The 22,457-nt window shown below is 45.4% G+C and overlaps 2 protein-coding genes across 7 annotated transcripts; one reads left to right on the top strand and one right to left on the bottom strand.

Moving 5' to 3' along the window:
* The first annotated feature begins 5,727 nt into the window (after positions 1-5,727).
* si:ch211-260e23.9 (uncharacterized protein LOC555795 homolog) lies at positions 5,728-7,821 on the top strand. Of its 2 annotated transcripts, none has more exons than XM_054770060.1 (4): positions 5,728-6,143; positions 6,832-6,967; positions 7,040-7,184; positions 7,294-7,770. In XM_054770060.1, exons 1-4 carry the CDS (start codon positions 5,988-5,990, stop codon positions 7,520-7,522), a joined length of 666 nt encoding a protein of 221 aa, XP_054626035.1. In that variant the 5' UTR covers positions 5,728-5,987; the 3' UTR covers positions 7,523-7,770. The 2 variants fall into 2 exon arrangements, with proteins under 2 accessions (XP_054626035.1, XP_054626036.1); XM_054770061.1 differs by lacking the exon at positions 5,728-6,143 and adding an exon at positions 6,160-6,322 and having other exon boundaries at positions 7,294-7,821.
* zgc:162297 (uncharacterized protein LOC555865 homolog) lies at positions 6,379-22,085 on the bottom strand. Of its 5 annotated transcripts, XM_054770055.1 has the most exons (9): positions 21,501-22,080; positions 13,339-21,241; positions 12,901-13,079; positions 11,691-11,820; positions 10,283-10,365; positions 10,027-10,207; positions 9,809-9,959; positions 8,571-8,698; positions 6,387-7,950 (listed from the first exon to the last, which is right to left on the bottom strand). In XM_054770055.1, the coding sequence occupies exons 3-9, from the start codon at positions 12,961-12,963 to the stop codon at positions 7,727-7,729; spliced, it is 960 nt and encodes a 319-aa protein (XP_054626030.1). In that variant the 5' UTR covers positions 12,964-13,079; positions 13,339-21,241; positions 21,501-22,080; the 3' UTR covers positions 6,387-7,726. The 5 variants fall into 5 exon arrangements, with proteins under 5 accessions (XP_054626034.1, XP_054626031.1, XP_054626032.1 ...); XM_054770059.1 differs by lacking the exon at positions 8,571-8,698 and having other exon boundaries at positions 6,379-7,950; positions 21,501-22,085; XM_054770056.1 differs by lacking the exon at positions 12,901-13,079 and having other exon boundaries at positions 6,385-7,950; positions 21,501-22,082.
* Between the last annotated feature and the right edge of the window lie 372 nt (positions 22,086-22,457).

The raw sequence follows: 22,457 nt of genomic DNA, 5'->3' as shown, positions 1-22,457 counted from the left end.
ATCTGAGGATAGAACTCCTTCCCCTTATGGCAGTAATATCGCCTCATCACAACTCCTTCTGTCTGATACAGTCTTTTCCATTGCGCCCAATAGGCCTTGGTGGCTGAGCTAAGGTGAGCTAATTCAGCCCATGGTGGCCGACTGCTTCCCCCTTCCAACCACTGTGTCAATGGGCCAATATCTAGGTCTGTCTTCTGTGCATCTACCACTTGCTCCGGGGTCCAACCGCGGAACAGGGTGTCGGGTGACTGCTCCCCCACAAGGTGGACCCCGGGACCTGATTGATCGTGACTATCAACGCAAGGGGAAGTACATGACAATACGGTGTTTGTTTTGGGAGACGTCTTGTCATAGTTAACTTCAACAACCCCCACTACTCCAAGCTGTGGCCACACCACGTCATTCACGGTTCCCGCTAAACTACACTGCACTGCCTTATCTTGATGCTTCTCCCCACCAGAAGGTTCACGCATATTACAGGGACAAGACTCCTGGCAGGGCCTTCTGGAGAGAGCGTCTGCATTCTGGTGGTGCTTACCCGGCCGATACAGTACTTGAAAATCATACTGCGCTAGCTTCTCTAACCACCGAGCCAACTGACCTTCAGGTTCCTTAAACCTGGTCAACCAACGCAGACTACTGTGGTCCGTTCGGACCGTCAAGGGTCGCCCTAGCAAATATTGACGGAAATGGGAAGTGAACTCCACTACCGCCAACAGCTCACGTCTAGTAGCACAATAGTTTTGCTCAGTGGCAGACAGCTGTCTACTTCCATAGGCCAAGACTCTCTCCTCCCCACCTTGGACTTGAGAGAGGACTGCTCCAATTCCCCAATCACTAGCATCAGTATCAAGGAGCATTTCGCCACTGTCAAGAGGGTAGCCAAGGATAGGTGCTGAGACCATGCGCCTCTTTAGCTCCTCAAATGCCTCCTGACACTCAGTTGTCCAATAAAACCGTGCATACTTTTTGGTTAGCTCGTGTAGTGGCCTGGCTACTGTGGCGAAATCCTCAACAAAACGCCGGTAATACGAAGCCAAACCAATAAACTGCCGTACCTCAGAGACATTTTTTGGCGTGGGCCATTCCACCACCTTCTGGATCTTTTGAGGATCCGTAGCAACCCCTTTTGCAGAAACAACATGAACCAAGTAAGCTACTTCCTGCCGGAAAAGACAACATTTGGAAGGCTTCAACTTAAGGTTAGCCTGGCGCAGCCTGCTGAACACCTGACGCAGCCGTTCCAACATTTCAGGGCAGTCTTTCCCCAGCACAATGATATCATCCAAGTAGACCAGACAGGTCTCCCACTGCAACCCAGCCAGCACCCGGTCCATCAACCGCTGGAATGTGGCCGGCGCGTTGCAGAGGCCGAACGGCATCACATTCCACTCAAAGAGCCCATTTCTCGTGCAAAAAGCTGCCGCCTTGCGAGCCCTCGAGGTCATTTCCACCTGCCAGTACCCAGAGGTTAAGTTGAGGGTACTGAAGTACTTGGCCGTGGACAAAGTGTCCAGGGTGTCCTGAATACGGGGCAGAGGATACGCATCCTTGATAGTACGCTCATTCAAAGATCGATAGTCAACGCACATGCGCGCAGACCCGTCCTTCTTCCTTACCATTACAATCAGTGCAGCCCAGCTACTGTTACTGGCTTTTGCAACCCCAGCTGCGAGACTCTGCTGTAATTGTTGGTCTGCGGCGGCCTGTTTTTCACGGGACATTCTACGCGGAGGTAGTTTGACAGGGGGCCCTGGGGTCAGCATGTCATGTTGCACCACTTTCGTACGGCCTACGTCATTGGGCCCCACGGAAAACACATCACCATGGGTCTGCAAAAACCTAACCAAACCGGCCTGGTCGTGCTCGGACAGGTTGCCGCAGCTCTCCGAGTACAAGGCTTGTAGATGACTGGGTACTTCTGGAGGGCTGCTGTTGGACTCGGCACAGGGGCTTGATTCCTCATGCATGGCCTTCTCCAACACCTCGGCTGGCTGCAGGATCCCTGCCACTGCCCCTCTTTTTAAGGTAAGTGACTCATTACCTGGGTTAAAGACTCTCATGGGTACGGTGGTAGAGTCTTGCAGCCGCACAACAACATGAGCCACCAGAACCTGGTGCTTCTTAACAAAACTTTTAGCTGGGCTTAACACCACGTCTTCCACAATGGCACGACAACGACCCACTGCCACTGGTATCACATATTCACGACCGAGCTCCAATAGCGTTGTTCGAGCTACTCGAGCAATATGGGTTTGGGCTGCACAGCTGGAATCGAAACGTGGCACTCTTTCACCAAAAATAACTGCTTCCCTATGCCCATAATCTAACTGGGCATGAGCCTGCTGGAGGAAAGGATGACCGAGAATAACGTCAGTCCCATTAGCGGTGTCTGCCACGACAAAATTTACATTAACAACTCTGCTTCCCACCCGTACCGGTAAATCAGCCTCCCCTAATACGGCTATACTACCAGGACCATTGCCCTGCAGGACCCTAACTTCTGACAACCGCAGCTGAGGTTTACGCTCGGGGGGCATAGAGTCAAATAGCGAGAGTGGTAACACATTCCTCCGAGCACCGGAATCTAACAAAGCCCGCATTTCCACCCCGTGTATAGCCATTAAGGCACTCATTTCCTCTGTGTCCCGACCAACCATGACAACAGTACCTGAAACTGGGTGTGAGAACGTGTCGACACTTGGGACCCTTTGGTTGAGTTGGCGGGGTGAAGGGCAGTTCCTCTGTAAATGTCCCACACCACTACAGTTGTGACAAATAACATCTCTCCGGTTCACATTCACCCCTCCCTGTCCGCTGTCTCTGACCGCGTGCGGGATGCTTTCGGCGCCCTCTCTTGTTGGGTGGAAGAATGGTCAGCTACCCCCACTTGCTCCTCACCTGCTGTCGGACTGTTGTTCTCCCGTACGACTGCTGTTCTGTTTCGCCCGTCCGCTCTGACGTACTGGCTCACTCGTGCTGCTTGGGTCACAGCTCTGGTGGCCTCTCGTGTCGTCTCGTACTGGCGAGCTATCTCGAAAGCTTCCGCCAGGGAGCTCGGCCGTTCCTCCAAAAGTCGCTGCACCAGTACAGCGACTGCCAAGGCGTTGGTGAAGACCTCCACACCGACAGCTTCCTGCTCCAACTCAGTGCGATCAGCATACACAATGGACACCTTCTCGTAGATGTCATCTCGGAGGCTGTGAAGCGCTTCGCCAGGTCCTCTACGCCTCTGTCGCAGCTCGATGCCAACTGCAGTTGCATGCTAAGAGCGTGGCCCATAGGCGGCTTCCACTTCGTCTATGATCTGGTTGTAGCTCCATCTGGATGACCGGGGGTTCTTGTGGACGATGGCGCCAGTCGGTCCTGTCAGACTGAATTTCAGTTGGACCGCCTTTGTGTTGGTTGACCAGTGATTGGCTTGGGCGCAGCTCTCAAGTTTGTGTAAGAAGTCTCACCAAGATCCGGAACCATCAAAATGGCCTGGTCGCAGGGTGGGGATTCTCTCCCGTGGATCATAAAGCTCATCATCACTACTGTCCTTGCAGCTGTCAGCATACATGCGTGACGGGACATGGGTGGCAGTCCTAGCCCCCCTCACACTGAGCTGGTGGTGGGCCCAGTGGTGAGGCGGCTCACATTGGAACGACGGGGCACTGCGAGGTGGGGTTGCATTGCAGAATTCCACCTGGGCGCCTTTATTGTTGTCAATTTGTTGGTGTGTGCTTGGGGCTTTGCACACCACTGGCTGGAAACACGCTCTAAGGACATCAACATTAACTGGTTCATCTCCACAGTATTCACAGTTCATGGGAGAGAAAGGGTTAACGCAAGCGTTAGCATCATTTATCATCCCAATTACACATGTCACAGGTGTAGACGCCCTGACGCCACTCATAGAGCACTCAAAACTATTTGCAAAAGTCTCTGGCCCACCTGTGGTTGCACACCGCTGCTTCACTGGTGTCAGAAAAGGGTTCGTGGAAGGTGGCGGGGTGAGCAACATTGCCTCAAAAGCACGCGCAGCGCGTCGGACCGCGCCATCTTCAAAAGGCACTCGGTTCACGGCGCTGGTCATTCCTTTGTCGCCAGCGAGCGCGCCAGCAAATCCTTAATCGGCGGCGTGCACATTATCAGCGTTAGCGCGACCACTCTTAATCATGTCCACTAAGAACTTTGCCTCTAAACTGAAAATATGTAGTGTTCAGGCAAATTTCCAATAATTGGCAAATGTGGTCAGCACTAAGTTTTGTTCTCCGATACAGAGTTGAGTCCTCAAGCAGTCTCTTCCTCACCACCGAGACTGCTGCTGAGGTGGGGACAGATGTGAAAAGTGAAGTCACATCATAAGACACCAAAGTTTCCTCTGGCTCCAATCTGAGGTCTTTGATACTCACCACAAACCCAACTACAGGGAGCTACACCTCCCTTTGATCGGAGGTGCTAATGGCAGGAGAGGATTAGACCACTACTCCGCTCAGGCTTAGTGTAAGGAACCAATAGGAGGAGGGTGTTGGCACACCAATTCCGCCCACTCTTACTGTATTTAAGACCTAGGCTACCAGCACTTGTTAGCTCGCTGACGAAGCTCTTCGGATGAGGAGCGAAACGTCCGACACATTCTTCACAGAAGTACAGATGACGTCTCAGGAAGCCTTTCCATCGACGTCCAGTTTAAGGTTTTTCTACCTCTATGGTGTGAAATTACAATGCATAACAACTCAATTTCAGTGTTCACAAGGTATTTGTTATGATAAGGATCTACATAGTATCAAAGTTAAATGCTAGCATACCTTTAGAATATGATCAGGAAAGTCAAATATTGTTGGAACTGCATTTTGTCCTAATCTAACAGTCTGGCCGGTCCTGTCGAAGTTCTCCTCGGTGAAATGACTTGAACAGAGTTGCGATGTGGCCGCAGGAATCCACCTGTCTCTCAGCATATTTACTACCCATTGCTTTAGAAGTTGAGCATTGCAGTGTGGAAATCTAAAGGAGAATAAGGGCTCATTTACAACTACTTAGATGAAAAGATGCTTACAGATTTATCTATTTTTTACAGATCTATTTTTTTTATTACTTTTTATGATTTATAAGCATTTACCTACCTGTGAAATGTAAGTCCCTTCTCGCGATTTTCACGATTTGTCCAATTAATAGCAGCACAATACGGCATCTCAAACTCCTCTTAGTTGTTCGGCTTTCTTGTTTTGGGGGAAAAAACATGGCGACTTCTATACTTCCGGTGGCTTCAGGCCTCCAATGCGCAGCAAGCGATCGGGGACCATTCCAGCCACTGAACTCTCTACTGGAATGGCCCCGATCGCTTGCTAACTTTGATACTACGTAGATCCTTATCATAACAAATACCTTGTGAACACTGAAATTGAGTTGTTATGCATTGTAATTTCACACCAGAGGTAGGAAAAACCTTAAACTGGAGGGAAATTTTGAGATTTTAGTCTAGTAAATTTACTCTGTTTTAATGGAATTTTTGTTAATTCGTGTTAATTTTTATACCGAACCCTAATAAATGTAGTGAATGAAGATACATGTATGTGTATGCGTGTGTGCTTTTTTGGGTGAAGCAAGATGGCCGACCAATGGCTTCATGCGGTCAGCCGTGACGCACCTTCCAGTAGTATAGAGTTCAGTGGGTGGGATTCACGTGAGAAGGCAGGCGAACAGTACCCGGATGTTGCACAAACACAACAGCTAGTAGTACAGTGTACATAGCATACAAGCTAGCTAGTAGTACACAGTGTACATAGCATACAAGATAGCTAGTCACCAGCCGAGGCAAGATGCCTCTTCGCCAAGAAGCACATTCGATTTATTGTGTAATCACGTAACACATTTAAAAATAACATTACGACTCAAGTAGCATAATATAAATATAACATCACAACATATCGCTGTTGTTAAAATACTTAGAAGAACGTTTTGAACGAACGAATCGCCGTTAAAAGTTTTAGCTGAGGTGACGCATGCGCGCAAAGTGGCTCCGCCTCTGTTGGCGCGTCTTGGGGACGTACGAGGACGCAGGGAGGATTTGGACCCGACAAAACAAGCTCCTCGTCAAAACAATCCTCAGCATCAAGCTCGACGACCTCACCAGAGACCGCAACCTTGGAAGGCCTCAGGTCAGTTCCAACACGCCCGATCTCTGCCGCTACGAGACGAGACATATATTTAATATTTTTGCTTTGTAGATCAGCACGGAATCTTTTGTCTTTTTGTCCTCAAATGACAAGTCCTTCTCGAGATGTCTTTAAAAACAGCTGAAAGACGACTTTTGTTGCCGTTGGACGGGAAAGACTGGGTACATGAGTGTTTTTCAAGATATTATTAAAGTTAAACCTGACGAAATGTTTCTGTGTAGGCTCTCAGTCGTACAGTTGTTGTCCATCGAGGAAAAGGCTTCTTGAGACGTCATGACGTCTCAAGAAGCCTTTTCCTCGATTGACGAAATGTTATGAATATGAAATGCACTCCCGTACGTCCGACCTGTGTGACGTCATCATCGAGCTCGGTTGTTGACGATCAAATCCCAACAATTTGCAAATATATTTGCCTTAGAATGTTGTTTTGAGGGGTTGGGTTGCGGGTGCAGAAGCGCCCCCCTATCCCAGCTAGTTGTTACAGGATTATGTAACATCTGTGCATCATCAGCCATACGTGCTGTTTTTAAAGCAGCGTGAAAGGCAGCTGGGAGCTCCAAGCAGGCAGCGCTTCCCTCGTGTGGCCACAAAAGGGCGACAATTCCTTTCCTTTGCGATGGCCAATGAATTTAGTTTTATTGCAACGTTCCTTAGGTTGTCTTGCTCATAGGTTGCCGTGACGATGATTGGCAAGATCCTCTCCCAACTGCTCGGCGGCAGCGGCGGCGACTATGAGACGAGCGGCGACACTCTGGAGGAGCTACTGGAGTCTGAGGAGGGCGGATGGGTCGTTGTTAATCTGCCAGGTTAGACCGCAATGTGACTGACAGACACACACACACACACACACAACCACTGGCAGGATGTTCCTGTGACAGACAATGGACCGCTGTTGGCACCCGAGGCGGACTCCTTGGAGAACCTGCTGATCGAGCACCCCAGCATGTCCGTCTATCAGATGAGACGCAGGATGAGTGGAACTAAGGAGGAGGAGGATGGTTCGGATGATGATAACTCTCCAAGGCGAGTCCACGCTCCTTCCGATCCATGAAGACACGATATCACCTGTGTAAACGTACCTATTTGGTGTCTGCATGACATGTGACTGTGACCCTCCCGTCTTCCCTCCCAGGTCCGCGGCGGTGAGGCGGCACATCTCATGGCGTCTGGCGGCGTGGGGCATCCTGCTGCCTGTGGACGTGCGGCTGATGGCGCCCCAGCGGGCCTGGGGTGCAGCCGAGCGCAAGAGGCTGAGCCGCAGCGCCCTCGCCAGGCAGAACCTGGTCAAGACGCGCTTCTTGGCGTCAGAGAGGCGCTACGGACACTTCAAGCAGCCCAGCCAGCGTCTGTACAACTATTGACACCTCTGCAAAGTGGAAGAGGAAGTGATGATGATGCCACACGGGTGTGCCTTCATCAAACATTGTACAGTCCAAAAAGCAAGAAAAAAACATGTTCTAGTGTGACATTTTCACTTGATTTCCTGTTAGATGTGTAAATACTGCGCTTTTTTTATTTGGGTCTATTTATAAAATGTACAAAAAAAATGTAAAAATAAATCTTTCTTAAGATGGCGCCGAAGCGTCTTTATGGGCTCCGCCTCCTCGCAGGTGACGCATCTTAGTCATGAATCTCACCACACGCTCCCTGTCCACGCTGCCGCTCCACACGCCGCCATCTTTGAAGTGAGAGCCCACGATGAGCCCGTTGGCGCCGAGGTAGCGCTCCAAGTTGTCGTACGTTACGCCAGAACCCACCAGCACCGGAAGTCTCACACAGCGTGACACGTCTGGGCACACACACGCTTACATGATCACGTGGTTGCAACACTTGTATTTTTCTACTTTTTGACATTTTTACCATCTTTTTATTTCTTATAATTAAAAACGACAGGCAATTCTTCCAAGTGAAAACATTTCAGGCTCTAAAAATAAGACCAGGTGATCAGTTGAAAATGGTGTCAGAATGCTTGTTCTTTGGCTTTATTGTGACTGACACGTGATAACCATAGAACAGGAAACGACGTTAAGGCCATGTGTGTCCTGGCTGCTCAGTGCGACATGGCCAAAGGGAAGCAAAGGAGAACGTGCGCCACAAAGCTCTGTGAGCTGCAGTATATTTAGCCTGGGCGTGAAGAGACCATGAAAATTAATGGTGAGTACGCAGCTTGTTACTAATCCTTTTTATTATGAGCGGAGCAGCTGCTGTGTACGTGGTGTTGCAATACCGACAGGAAGCGAGGGAGGCGCTGTCGTGCCACACAAGCCTCATCTGTCCTTGCGTGTGCAGTCCACAGAGTCTTATAATTGTGCTCTCAAGTGGACAGGTCAGACATCTCAAATAGCAACTCATGTGTCACTAATATTTTGCTGTCCTTATTTCGAGAGACACCAAGCTCTCCGATCATACCTCGGAGCTCCCGGAGGTTCGCCTCCTGTCCTGTGGATGACCCGGTGATGATGAGGCCGTCTGAGAGGAAGAACTCTGCCGCCTGAGCCGTCTCCTCGATGCTCACGTCTGACGTCAGCGCATGAGAACTGAACCGGTCAAGATAAGACAACAGGGACACGTCATGGACCAACAGCTGCAGGGGTTTGCAGCTAGAACATCTTCCGCTCTTCTGGCAAGGATTTATTTACTTATTTACAACACACATCTGGACATGTCTCCAGACGTGCCCCAGAGTCTCTTCAACATTGCTGGAAGTCGGTGGTCCCCCTTTTCAAGAAGGGTGAGCGGAGTGTGTGTTCCACCTACAGGGGAATCTCACTCCTCAGCCCCCCGGGAAAGTCTATTCCAGCGTGGAGAGACGGGTGTGACCGTCCAACCTGGGCTACAGGAGGTGCAATGTGGTTTTTGTTCTGGTGGCGGAACACTGAACCAGCTCTACACCCTTGCCGGAAAGCAAAGCCCTCAGTGTACCCCCCATCTACATTCCCACCCTCACCTATGGTCGTGACGGAAAGAAGGAGATGGCGAATACAAGCGGCTGAAATGAGTTTCCTCCGTAGGGTGGCTGAACTCACCCTAAGAGACAGGGGGAGGGGCCAGCTGAGGTGGCTCAGGCATCTAGTCCAGACGCCTCCCTGGTGAGAAGGAGAAGCCCCCGGGGCAGACCGAGGACACGCTGGAGGGATTATGTCTCCCAACTGGCCTGGGAACGCCTTGGTGTCCTCCTTCGTTTTTCAAAAATGACAACTTAATGTGTTTCTTATAATACTACAATGTTGAAAATGTTTTATATTCTATTTTAAATAATATATTTTAAAAAATATTTCAACTTTAAGCTCCTAAAGTGGTGTCATTTTTCCTCATAAAATTCCGACCTAATTCTCTTCAAATTCCAACTTTTTCTCGTTAGATGCGAGTATTTTGGCTTCATTCTTGTAAAATGAAGTTTCCGTGTTGCTGTTGTTATGTTGTTTCTTATGTTGTTAAGTGATATTTTTCGAATGTGCTGTGGAGCTGCACTTGCTTTAATCAATGTGGCACCTGCTCCAGCTGTTCCATCCCTGCATCCTCCAAGTAGGGCCTTTATGGCACCAAAATAGACGTAGAATTGTCCAGAAAGTCGTGTGAAAATGAAGAGTGAAGGTTCAGGGACAAATGAGAACCATCTCATGCACGCTTCCAACACCTGGACTCACCTGTGTTTCTTCTTGATATCAGTGAAGATGTGCACGTGTTCTGCTCCAATCGACTTGCGGTACCGCAGAAGATCTCCCGCGCAAGCGTGGACGAGGCCCTCGTCTGCCACATGAGAGAAGATGAAGCCCTCGGCCCGGATGAAGTCCAAACCTGAGACGCGACACGGTGAAAGCTAGAACCACAGAACGTTCCACGTGGAGATGCTGAGACAGGGAACCTGAAGCCAGAGCCACCGCCAGCGCCTGCGAGTTGGCAGAAGATAAGAGCTGCACCCCGAGAGGAATGTCTGGACAGATGTTCCTCACGGCCCCGCACACCGATGTCATGCAGGCGCACACCTCCGGGCCGGGAGACAAGGAGTAGGGCAGGTCGTGCATGTTCTCGATGATGGCTGCATCCTGGAAGGAGAGCGGACGTGCAGATGTTACTTTTTTTGTTGTTGTGAGGAACATCTGTCAGACGACGTGGCCTACAAGTCCTGCATCACGGTAGATGCTCGCCTCCTTGCAAGCTTCTTCAATGATGTGGGACATCTTCATGCGTCCCAGTGGACTTCCTGGGAGACACCACCATGACCACGACCATCACTATGTCGTCAAAGACTTGATGACGCACAAGAAACAACATTGGGCCTCAATCACGAAACGTTCTTACGCACAAATGTGTTCTTAAAGCCTTCTTACGAAGATTTTTGGCATTCATGAAACGTGTTCTTAACTCAGTTCTTAGATCTAAGAACAAATTCTACGAACGCTCAGGAGGACTCTTACGCAAAGCTTGCACTTTCAATGCGCAATCACCTCATGATGGATTTTGCAACCTGGTCCCAAAAAATGTAGTGCAAATAAAATATCCCAACAATTATTTATCATCAAAACAACTAAAATATACTCCATGGATAAATATATATTCAAATCCCAATTCATCCAAAAAAAAAAAAAAAAGTAGCTGGCTGGACGTGCGCTGCGCAGAGAGAGAATGTAAAGGGACCATTAGATTTATTTGCTGAAAGCGACGAATATTTGATGTCCCGCTTCAGGCTTCCCTCTCTGTTCTTGCAGGTGTGCAGGATCATCAGAATAACATCGTAATGAAACGTAGTGTGCCTATTGCGCACGTAGCACCCCCAGATAACGACATGATAACACGGGGCTGCTGTATTAATTAGGCAGCGTCTTATCAAATGTAACCACAGAAAAAATACATTGTCACACACAAACTATGTATTTTGACTTTATTTTTCCATCATGATTGTGTAAATATTTTCTAGAGTTTCGGAAATGGTTTGGTTTCTGATTGATGGCCCGCCTCCCGTTTCCTCCAGATCCCTCCGGTGCAGTCCAATCTTTTTTTTTTTTTAGTCTATTTTAAGTCAAAACACTTCTTTTTAACCTCTGCGGTGGTGCGTTTCTCCGTGGAAACGGCATTTATGTTTCCTGCAATGGTGCTCCATGCCGACTCTTTTTGGATGGCCTGATGATCGGTGGATACACGTGAAAATAAGGTGGTCTTGTGTTCGCTCACTCCTTGTAAAAGCACCTCTATTTCAGTAGAATTGAGGTTTTTCTTCTGTTTGTTGTCCAGCTGCTCCTCAGTCTTGCCCTTGCGCGTTGCCATCTCCGCCTCCAGCTGCCTGTTGCGCACGGCACATTTTTTACCGTAATAATAGGCGGTGACCTATGCAAATTAGGCCTTACATGCACTTGCATCGCAGTTGGCATTCGTCAACCTAAGAACACCGGTGCAAACGATTATCCCTATTTAAGAACGTGTGGTGAATGTGGCGCAGTTTCCAACCCGGGCCTTCTTAAGTACACTTCTTAAGAAGACTTTTAAGAAGATGTTCGTGAATGAGGCCCATTGATAGCATGCAGTTCCTACCTGGCAAAGCTTGGACGTGAATCATCCCTATGACGACGCCTTTCAGCCGTCCGAAAAGCTGCAACCATTTCATTCTGTTTGTCTTTCTCAGGTCACATGACCGTCCAAAAGTCCACACCGTCTGCAAATCCTGCCAGGCAACAGGATGTGTTTGTATTGAACTTTATTGCTTGTTCACTCACCGACAACGCCATGGACGAGCCCACCAATGATAAACATTCAGTTCAGTTGGGGGAGCGGGGGGAGTAGGTGCTACACGCTTGTCTGTCAACTATAGGACTGATATTGCACATTGAGGTATCGATACCATGTTGATACAGAGTCATACTGATACTTTTTATGTGGACATTTTTCAAGATAATGGGATGATTGTGACTTTTCCTTGATCAAGATTATAATCCACTATTTCAACCTGCTAACATGCTAGCGACGTGCCAGGATACATTGTGATAACATTGCAACGCACTGACACACACAGACCAGTTAAAAAATGTCTAACATTAGTGTAACACTCCCGTGGGGTGTTTACAGGGTAAGGGATAAGGGGACAAGAGGATATGATGGACCAGTACAGGTTCGGCCGCTGGAGTAATTTTTTTGGCTTAGCAGACAAAAAAAAAAAAAAAAAACACAGACCAAGAATAAGTTGAACTGCCGGCTTATTATTGAAAAAGTACAAATATGGACAAAAAACATTTACACATACAAACATATAATACACACACTTCCAGTTGAGTTAAACCTTTCTACCTCTTTTGTTTAAACCTTATTTTGGTTTAAAGAATTAAGTTTAGCACTATGTTAACACTATATTTGGTATTATGGCTAATGTTTAGTTCCGTTGTTGGTTTAGTACTCGGTTTAGTTCGTGTTAGTTCTTGATCAATTTCTAATTAACTACTTGGTTGAAAGTAAACCAAGTTTAGTTCTATTCTGGTTCCCTTCAAGTTAGTTTTTGGAATTTTACATTTGTTAGTTTGTTTACAAACATACAAATCACTTAGTGCACAAATAACCCTTTCACAATAATTAAGGAAAATACCAAAAGAATAGAACAATGTACCAAATTCAAAATAATTCAGCAAAAGACTGAATAACCAAATTAAGACTTTTTCTTTCTTTTCTATTTGTTAGTACTTTGATTGTCTTGGACAATCCAGCGGTTATCCTTGGTCCACTGCAGTTTTGCAGAAACAATGGATAATCCTACCAGTTGTAGTACCATGCACCGGTCAGCAGAGGGCTTGTTGCTCCTGAACTGGTCCTGGCGCATGCGCAGTTCACAGGTTCCGTGGGTGGCTCGCCATCTTTATCTCAAGCACATGTGCTCCTGCACATGTTCTCTTATGTCGATCTATCTCGATAGTTCTTCAACCCAATCTAATTGGCCTATCATAAACAACATGAAATATGCATAAATATATCAAATAAACCAGTAGCTAGTGTTACAATAAAGAACACGTCACTTTCCTCTCTTAATTAGTGCTCGTTAACAAGTGCTGTCGCCGAAATGACGGAAGGAACAATACACTTGCAACAGTATAGTATGTTAACTATTGAAAATACACCATAACTTCACCACAAAACATAACCACTATATTATCTCACATCACTTTCAAACAAAATAAAATACATTTCTTTCACTCACCAAGTCCCGTTCGAGAAAATAAAACATCTCCAAAACAGGAACACGGTGGAAAATCAAAAATACCTTCTTTACACTTTCTTCAGACAACAAAAATAGTATTTAGACACGTTTTCACATTTTTCCGGAAAGTTTCCTGCTCTTCTCCTTCTGCTGCGCACTATGTGCTGACTGTGTAATGCTCTCCCTCCTCTGTACAGGAAATGGAGCTAGTCACATGGGTTACGTAGCAACGTACCCGTTCAAAATAAAGTCACATTTCCGTAATTCAAACGTAAATTACAATAACCAATTAATTTACATTCTTTTCACATTTTAACAGGTTTTAAACAACATAGAGTATACACATATTTACAGATTATATAACCACATTGTCTCATATTGTTTCTTTATACAAAGTATTTGCTGTTTTTATTAACAGGCTTTTACTTTTCAGCATCCAGTTAACCTAGGTTACACCCAATCTAAATCTATGCAAGTTAAATCTATGCAAGTCCCTTTGCATAAAGTACAGTTTAAACTACTTTCAAGATTCAAGAGTTTTATTGTCATATGCACAGTAAAACAGCAGTTATACTATGCAATGAAATTCTTGTTCTGTTCAGGCCATGTATTTCGATAGAACTTGTAACAACTTGACTTAAACTTTGGAAGAGGGACTTAACTATGGTAATGAGAGGATTACCTAACTGAGGGTAGGTTAACTGCTTGAGTGTCTTCCTCACTCTGGAAGATTTTGTCCTACGTCAGGATCATTTGTTTCTGTGTCGTCTTCAATTATTACAGTTTCAGTTGTCTCGTTTGCATGTGGTTCATCATTTGTCATCTCCGTGTTTGTCTGAATTCCTCCTTCCTTTTCAGGAACAAATGAGTTATCTTTTTCAGGTTCATTTCCATTTTCCGTTTGAAGTTCTCCACAATCTGGTAAGTTTCCACAATCAGGTGTTTTGTCATAATTTCCTTAGTTTTCAATGTCCTCTGGAGCATTTTCAGGAATTGTTACAATTTCTGGGACCGAGATATCGGAGTTGGATTGCTCAACAGCCGGACTTTGGCAAGTTTTGGGAGGAAGGGCTACTCTGTATTCCTCAACTGTCCTGAAGATTTCCTTTGGAGGACCTGGAAGGTAACATAGTGGGTAGTTATCCTCTTCTTCAGAGTTATACTGAAACTCTGGTTCAGAATCCGTTGTAGGATGTTGACGTGTACTGGGTCTGCGAGAGTTTCCTTTGGCTGTGGGAGGGGCTTTTGGTATAGCTGGCAGGAACCCACAAGGTAACAAAAGGTCTCTGTGAAGAGTTCTAGTGGGATGATCTTGATGCTCAGGCTTGACTGTGTAGACAGGTAAGTTGCCCTTTTGACTTACCACAACATAAACCTGTGTTTCCCACTTGTCAGCCAACTTATTTTTTCCTCTGAGCCGGACATTTCATACAAGTACACGATCACCAATATCGAGAACAGATTCAGTAACATGCTGATCATATCGGACTTTGTTTCTTTCAGCAACTTTGGCAGCACTTTCGGTAGCCAATTTATAGCTCTCTTGAAGGTGAGATTTGAGGGCTTTGACATACTGAGAGTGAGATTGTTGCTGACGTTGGTTCAAGGGAACATTAAAAGCAAGGTCAATAGGTAGCCTGGGCTGCCCACCAAACATTAGCTCATATGGCATATACCCTGTGCTTTCATGTTTGGTGAAGTTATATGCATGCACAAGCGGCTTAACATGATCACGCCAATGGCTTTTGTCTTCCTCCTTGAGTGTACCAAGCATGTTTAAAAGTGTCTCATTAAATCTCTCCACAGGGTTTCCCCTGGGATGATAGGGTGTTTTTCTGACCTTCTGAATTCCAGCAAGGTCGCAAAGCTCCTTGATAGTTTTTGATTCAAAGTCTGCACCTTGATCACTATGAATCTTTTCTGGGAAACCATAGTGAATGATGAAGTTTTCCCACAAGGCCTTGGCTACAGTTTTAGCCTTTTGGTTGGGGGTCGGAGTTGCGACTGCATATTTTGTAAAGAAGTCTGTCATGACCAGGACATCTTTGGTGTTACTACGGTCTGGTTCAATAGTCAATGCAGAGCAATTCAAGAGGTCTGGTGACTTGAATGTTTACCAGGGGCGCTGCCTTTTCTGGCAGTGTTTTCCTGCAAACACATCTGTGCCAGGTTTTGATTTTTTGTTCCACATCCAAGGCCATTTTCACCAGAAAAATCTGGTTCGTACAAGGTTAAGGGTGCGGTCCACTCCGAGATGACCCATGTCATCGTGAAGATTTTTCAAGACCATCTCTCTCAGGTTTTCAGGAAGAACAAGTTGGTACTGGACTTCTTCACCGACTTGCCTTTTCCTGTAAAGGATGCCATTTTGCAACTCAAGCTTGTTGAGTTCCCGCAGGAGGATAGCAAGTTGAGGGATTTCTTTGCGCACTGACGGTGTTGGTGTATAATTTAATTTATGGCTGTGTCGCTTCTTTGACTTTGTATTAGTTCTTCCTCAGAAACACTTGTAATGACTGGACAGCCATTGCACTGATCAAAACGGTCTGGGATAGCTTGGATAGACACTGACAAAGATGTTACTAGAGGGCAAGTGACAGCATTGTTGTCTGGGTCATGGGACTGGAGTACTAGATGTTTTTCACAGATTGCACTGACAGCATTTTGAGAGACCCGAACAAAAGGATCCATGCCAGGTAAGTGATGTTTTACAAACTGACGGATTCTCTCTTGTTCTTTCAAAGAGACATGATCATTTACTGGTTCAGGATGGGGACGACGAGACAAGCCGTCGGCATCAACATTTTGCTTATCTGCCCTATACTGGAGCTGGAACTCGAAGGACGAAAGGGCTGACAACCAACGTTAGCTTGTTGCATCCAACATAGCTGTGGTCAAAATGTAGGTTAGAGGATTACTGTCTGTTATTACTGTGAAAGGACTCCCATATAGATAATCACAAAACTTTTCTGTTCCGGCCCACTTGAGTGCTAAAAACTCAAGTTTGTGCGTAGGGTAACGAACTTCACTTTTGGACAAACCTCTGCTAGCGTATGCTATCACACGCATCTCTCCCTCCTGCTTTTGATATAGGGCTGCCCCTAGCCCTGTCGTACTTGCGTCCGTATGTAGCACATAAGGAAGCTTAGGATTGGAAAAGCCTAACACCGGAGCTGTTGTAAGTTTGTCTATTATTGTTTCAAATGCTTGTTGACAACCTTCAGACCATCTGTCACCGAAAGGAGCTTTTGGCTCAAAATATAGGACATTGTTTTGGAGCTGTAGGTCTTCCTCAGTGGTGGGTATCCACCAGTAAGGTTTGTTAAGGGCTTCACAATTTTAGAAAAGTCTTTGTTAAATCGCCTGTAATATCCAGCGAAACCTAAAAACTGGCGCAGCTCTTTCAGATTTCTGGGACTTGGCCATGTTTTGAGTGCTGCAATTTTTTCAGGGTCTGTCTTGACTCCCTGCTGAGATACTATGTGCCCCAAGTATCTGACGGATGTCTGGAAAAATCTGCATTTTTCGAGGGACAACTTCAAACCATACTCTTTGAGACGACTCAGCACATGGAGAAGGCGTGCTTCATGTTGTTCAAGGGTTTCCGAAAACACTATAAGGTCATCTAGAAAGACTAAGACTTCCTTGAGGTTGATGTCTCCCATACACTTCTCCATCAGCCTTTGAAACGTGCTGGGAGCATTGGTTATGCCCTGGGGCATACGATTGAACTCCCAAAACCCCATGGGACATACAAAGGCGGTCTTATGCTTGTCCTTCTCGTCAACTTTGATTTGGTAATAGCCGCTTTTGAGGTCAAGGAAAGAAAACCACTTCGATCCTGTGAGGGCCGAAAATGCCTCCTCTAAGTTAGGGAGGGCATAGGCGTCCTTGATAGTGTTAAGGTTTAACTTGCGATAATCCACGCAGAGTCTGACATCACCATTTTTCTTTCTCACTACCACTATGGGGGATTAAAAGGGAGACTCGGACTCGCGGATTATACCTGCCTCACTCAGCTCCTGTAAGTGCCTTCGGACTGCGTCAAGATCTTGTGGTCTTATTGGACGGGGTCGATGTTTGAAGGTCTGTTCATCGCTCAGTTTTATTTGGTGCTTTACTTTGTTTGTGCAACCAAAGTCTGTGTCATGCTGTGCGAATACCTCTGGCATTGCACTGAGCTTTTGGGTGATTCTGTCTTTCCATTCAGTTGGGACTGGAGCGTCAGCAAAGTCTAGGTCCAACAGGACACGTCCACTTGACTTAGACTCCGAACGTGTTTGGATCAGGTAGGATGACACAACTTCCTGGATTGCATGAATTTCAGCAATGACACTTTTCGCAGGGACAACTATGTCATGTTGGCTTTCATTTCGCAGCACAACAGGAAGCTTCTGTGATGGTTTGTCAGGAATGGTAAGTAAACAGTGTGTAACTAGGACACCTCCCGGCAAAAAGGATGTGGAGGGTGTTTCAACAACAACCCACCTATCTGATGTTTTGGTGTGTACTTGGACTATCCCCTCCAACACTCGACTTTGACCTGCTGGTATCACTTCTGACTCTTTCCCTGGCAACTTGACTAGACCAAGAAAACTGTTGTCTTTCTGTTTGTGTCTCTGCTGTAATATGCTGAGCACAACTCTGTAACCATATGGTAGAGTTTGGGGATGGATATTGGTTTGAGAGAAACTCTGGTAAAAGACATCAAGAGTGTTAAAAGAGAGGTCTGAATGTTAGAGCTTGTGTCTGGGACAACCAACGCAAATGTGGACACCTTGATTTCAGAGCCAAAACAGTTCTTTGGAAAGGCAATTTCGACTCCAATATAACCTGAATAAGGGACATCTTGACCGTTTGCAGCCCCTATTTCAAGTAGGTCATTTATTGGATGGATAACAAGGTCAGAAAGATGGGCTTTATAAAAGCATTGTGACACGGTGGTCACTTGAGACCCAGTGTCAAGAAGACAGCTGCAATTTTGACCATTGATTTGGACGTGAGCAGTGTATTTGGCTCCAATTAAACCATTGGGCAGGTTTGCAGTGGCTGATTTGTTGTACAAGAAATGTCTCTTGTGTTTGTGTGAATCCTTTGAATTGGGACTAGTTTCATTAGAAGCACTCATTTGTTCCACAATGAGGGCTGATTTCAGTTTAAAGGCTGGTTTTGGTTGTGCTGTTTGTCCCATTGTGACTGTTTGTCTCTTAATTGTTGCTTCTTTTCAGCGACAAGGGATAGGTTTGCCTCATTGGAGCAGGTGGACACAATGTGACCGTCTTTGCCGCATTGAAAGCAGTACCTGGGCCTTGGTCTGTTTTTTGCAAATGGGGTTGTCAGTGTTTTGTCGAGCATTTTAAGTTTAGTCTTTGTCTTCGTCTTGTTGACTCTGGTGTCGACTTCTGTTTTATAAGCATTTGAAGATTTGAGTCTAGCTAGATGGCTCTGGAGTTCTGCGATTTGTGCTTTTAGCTCTTTGACTATGTTGTTCGGAGGAGTGACTGGTTGGTCTGCCTTTTGGGCTTTCACCTTTGACAGCTGGTTTTGCAACTCAGTCATTTGAGCTCGCATCTCAGTAAGGTCGCACTGCAGCGCAGAGTCAGGAAGCTCACTGTGAGCAGCCATAGCATGGTCAGTTACTTTTGATCAAGTTGTAACAAAGTGTTTCTTCATTCTGCTTTCTTTAGCTGTGAGCTTGTCTTCTTCCATTCTCAGCTGTAACAGTAGTTCTGAGAATGAGGGTGGATTGTCTTTCCTCCTTTCTAGCTGAAGGTCTGCTACAAGGGCATTTTACCAACATCCGCGACAAAACTGACGTAATAGGTGTCTGTCAGCGTCACTGGCTGAAACACCGCCTCTTTTCTGAGCTTTAGCAAGAGCTGTTTGTAGCCGATGCAAATAATGTGATGGCTTTTCGCCGGCATCCTGGAGTGTGTTGAGGAACTTTGCAAAAAGCTCCTCGCCGTCTTCTACTGTGCCAAATGCTGAATTGAGCAGCTCAATGTAAGCGGAAGGCAAGGCTTTGGGGCCTAAGGTTTTGACTACACTTGCTGCAGGTGGCACTAGACTGTCAGAAATCTTGTGGGAACGCTGTAAAGCAGACAAATCTGGGTCTTGGAGTACCAACTCAACACTAGTCCGCCATGTGTCGAAGTCAACCTCGTGACTGGGGCAAGGTAGTTTCCAGAGAATTGTCTTAGGCGAAATGAGTGTGACTCCTTTTGAGAAACAGCAGTTTCACTTCGAACTATATGCTCAACAACAACCTTTTGCACCTCTGGGTGAGAGGAATATCGGATAAAGCTTTGCGGAATATCGGATGCTTGAGCTTGTTGTGTTGGCTGGACAGGTTCAACTCGATGGGCACTCAAATTGGTTTTAGTCACTTCCTCAGATTCACTTTGAACATGGATTTTACTGGTGACTGAGGGAGAATCGTGGCTTTGGATGGAGGACCCAATTTCGGCTGGTTCGGTGTCACTTGAAATTGACTGACTGCATCTTAAAAGATGTTCTTGTAGAACTGCTTCAAAACACCGGCCAGTTAGCTTGGCTATTTGTTGCAGTTCCTTGAAGAAACTGGAGGTGGCGCTGTTCGTAACAGTTTCCATGTATTCATTTGACAAGGCTCTGATGTTGAAAGTTTCATTTTGACTTTGAATGGTATGGGGCAGTAGGGGTTCAAGGGCTATGAAGGCAGCTCCACTCTCATACTCAATAGCATTGTTGTGGTAGGGAGACTTCGAATCGTCAATCCTTATGAACCTAGAGATGTGCCCATACCTGTTCAGAAAGTCTGTTAAATCATCATCCAAGCTGGTATCTGTGAACCCACTAATAACAACTGAGTTGGGAATTTTGATGTTTTCTTTGTCAACTATGTCCATATTTTTGCCGGACTTGGTCTATTTTTGAAGGTCTGGGTCAAAAGTAAGCTTTAATGTTGAGGGTACAACACCTAAAAAGCCTTAAAATAACTCCTGGCTGGCTCGCCAATTCTGTAACACTCCCATGGGGTGTTTACAGGGTAAGGGATAAGGGGACAAGGGGATATGATGGACCAGTACAGGTTCGGCTGCTGGAGTAATTTTTTTGGCTTAGCAGACAAAAAAAAAAAAAAACACAGACCAAGAATAACTTGAACTGCTTATTATAAGCTTATTATTGAAAAAGTACAAATATGGACAAAAAACATTTACACATACAAACATATAATACACACACTTCCAGTTGAGTTAAACCTTTCTACCTCTTTTCTGTTTAAACCTTATTTTGGTTTAAAGAATTAAGTTTAGCACTATGTTAACACTATATTTGGTATTATGGCTAATGTTTAGTTCCGTTGTTGGTTTAGTACTCGGTTGCAACCTTTTGTTTAGTTCGTGTTAGTTCTTGATCAATTTCTAATTAACTACTTGGTTGAAAGTAAACCAAGTTTAGTTCTATTCTGGTTCCCTTCAAGTTAGTTTTTGGAATTTTACATTTGTTAGTTTGTTTACAAACATACAAATCACTTAGTGCACAAATAACCCTTTCACAATAATTAAGGAAAATACCAAAAGAATAGAACAATGTACCAAATTCAAAATAATTCAGCAAAAGACTGAATAACCAAATTAAGTCTTTTTCTTTCTTTTCTATTTGTTAGTACTTTGATTGTCTTGGACAATCCAGCGGTTATCCTTGGTCCACTGCAGTTTTGCAGAAACAATGGATAATCCTACCAGTTGTAGTACCATGCACCGGTCAGCAGAGGGCTTGTTGCGCCTGAACTGGTCCTAGCGCATGCGCAGTTCACAGGTTCCGTGGGTGGCTCGCCATCTTTATCTCAAGCACATGTGCTCCTGCACATGTTCTCTTATGTCGATCTATCTCGATAGTTCTTCAACCCAATCTAATTGGCCTATCATAAACAACATGAAATATGCATAAATATATCAAATAAACCAGTAGCTAGTGTTACAATAAAGAACACGTCACTTTCCTCTCTTAATTAGTGCTCGTTAACAAGTGCTGTCGCCGAAATGACGGAAGGAACAATACACTTGCAACAGTATAGTATGTTAACTATTGAAAATACACCATAACTTCACCACAAAACATAACCACTATATTATCTCACATCACTTTCAAACAAAATAAAATACATTTCTTTCACTCACCAAGTCCCGTTCGAGAAAATAAAACATCTCCAAAACAGGAACACGGTGGAAAATCAAAAATACCTTCTTTGCACTTTCTTCAGACAACAAAAATAGTATTTAGACACGTTTTCATATTTTTCTGGAAAGTTTCCTGCTCTTCTCATTCTGCTGCGCACTATGTGCTGACTGCGTAATGTTCTCCCTCCTCTACACAGGAAATGTAGCTAGTCACATAGGTTACGTAGCAACGTACCCTTTCAAAATAAAGTCACATTTTCGTAATTCATACGTAAATTACAATAACCAATGAATTTACATTATTTTCACATTTTAACAGGTTTTAAACAACATAGATTATTCTACACATATTTACAGATTATATAACCACATTGTCTCATATTGTTTCTTTATACAAAGTATTTATTGCTGTTTTTATTAACAGGCTTTTACTTTTGAGCATCCAGTTAACCTGGGTTACATTAGCATGTTGCACATTTGGATCTTAATGAGGTTTTAAGTAGAGCTACAATATGCAAAAACAAGAAGGGGGGGGGGGGGGGGGGGGAGACAAAAAGCTTTTGGAAAAAAAAGAAAAACGAAATAGGTTGTTTATCAGCTGATCAAAAGTTTAAGACCACAGGCTATAAAAGCCCAAATGTGCTCCAAATGTTGATGTAGTGTCATTATTCCCACTGTCATGCCCTCCTGATGCTAAAGCTAAGAAGCTTTCTCTTTTTCAACGTGGTGGGATTGTGGAGCTGCATAAGCAAGGCCTCTCGCAGCGTGCCATGGCTGCTGAGGTTGGGAGCAGGAAATCAGTCATTCTAAGTTTTTGGAAAGATCCTGAGCATTATGGAACAAAAAAGTCAAGTGGTAGACCCAAAAACATCACACCTGCGCTGAGCCGGAGGATCTGACTGGCCGTCCATCAAGACACAGGGCGGTCTTCCACCCACATGAAGGCCTTACTAGTGC

The sequence above is a fragment of the Dunckerocampus dactyliophorus genome, chromosome 3 (assembly GCF_027744805.1).
Source record: "Dunckerocampus dactyliophorus isolate RoL2022-P2 chromosome 3, RoL_Ddac_1.1, whole genome shotgun sequence".
Taxonomy (NCBI): Eukaryota; Metazoa; Chordata; class Actinopteri; order Syngnathiformes; family Syngnathidae; genus Dunckerocampus; species Dunckerocampus dactyliophorus.
The sequence above is the reverse complement of the archived record's forward strand: the minus strand, read 5'-3'. Positions and strand labels throughout refer to the sequence as shown.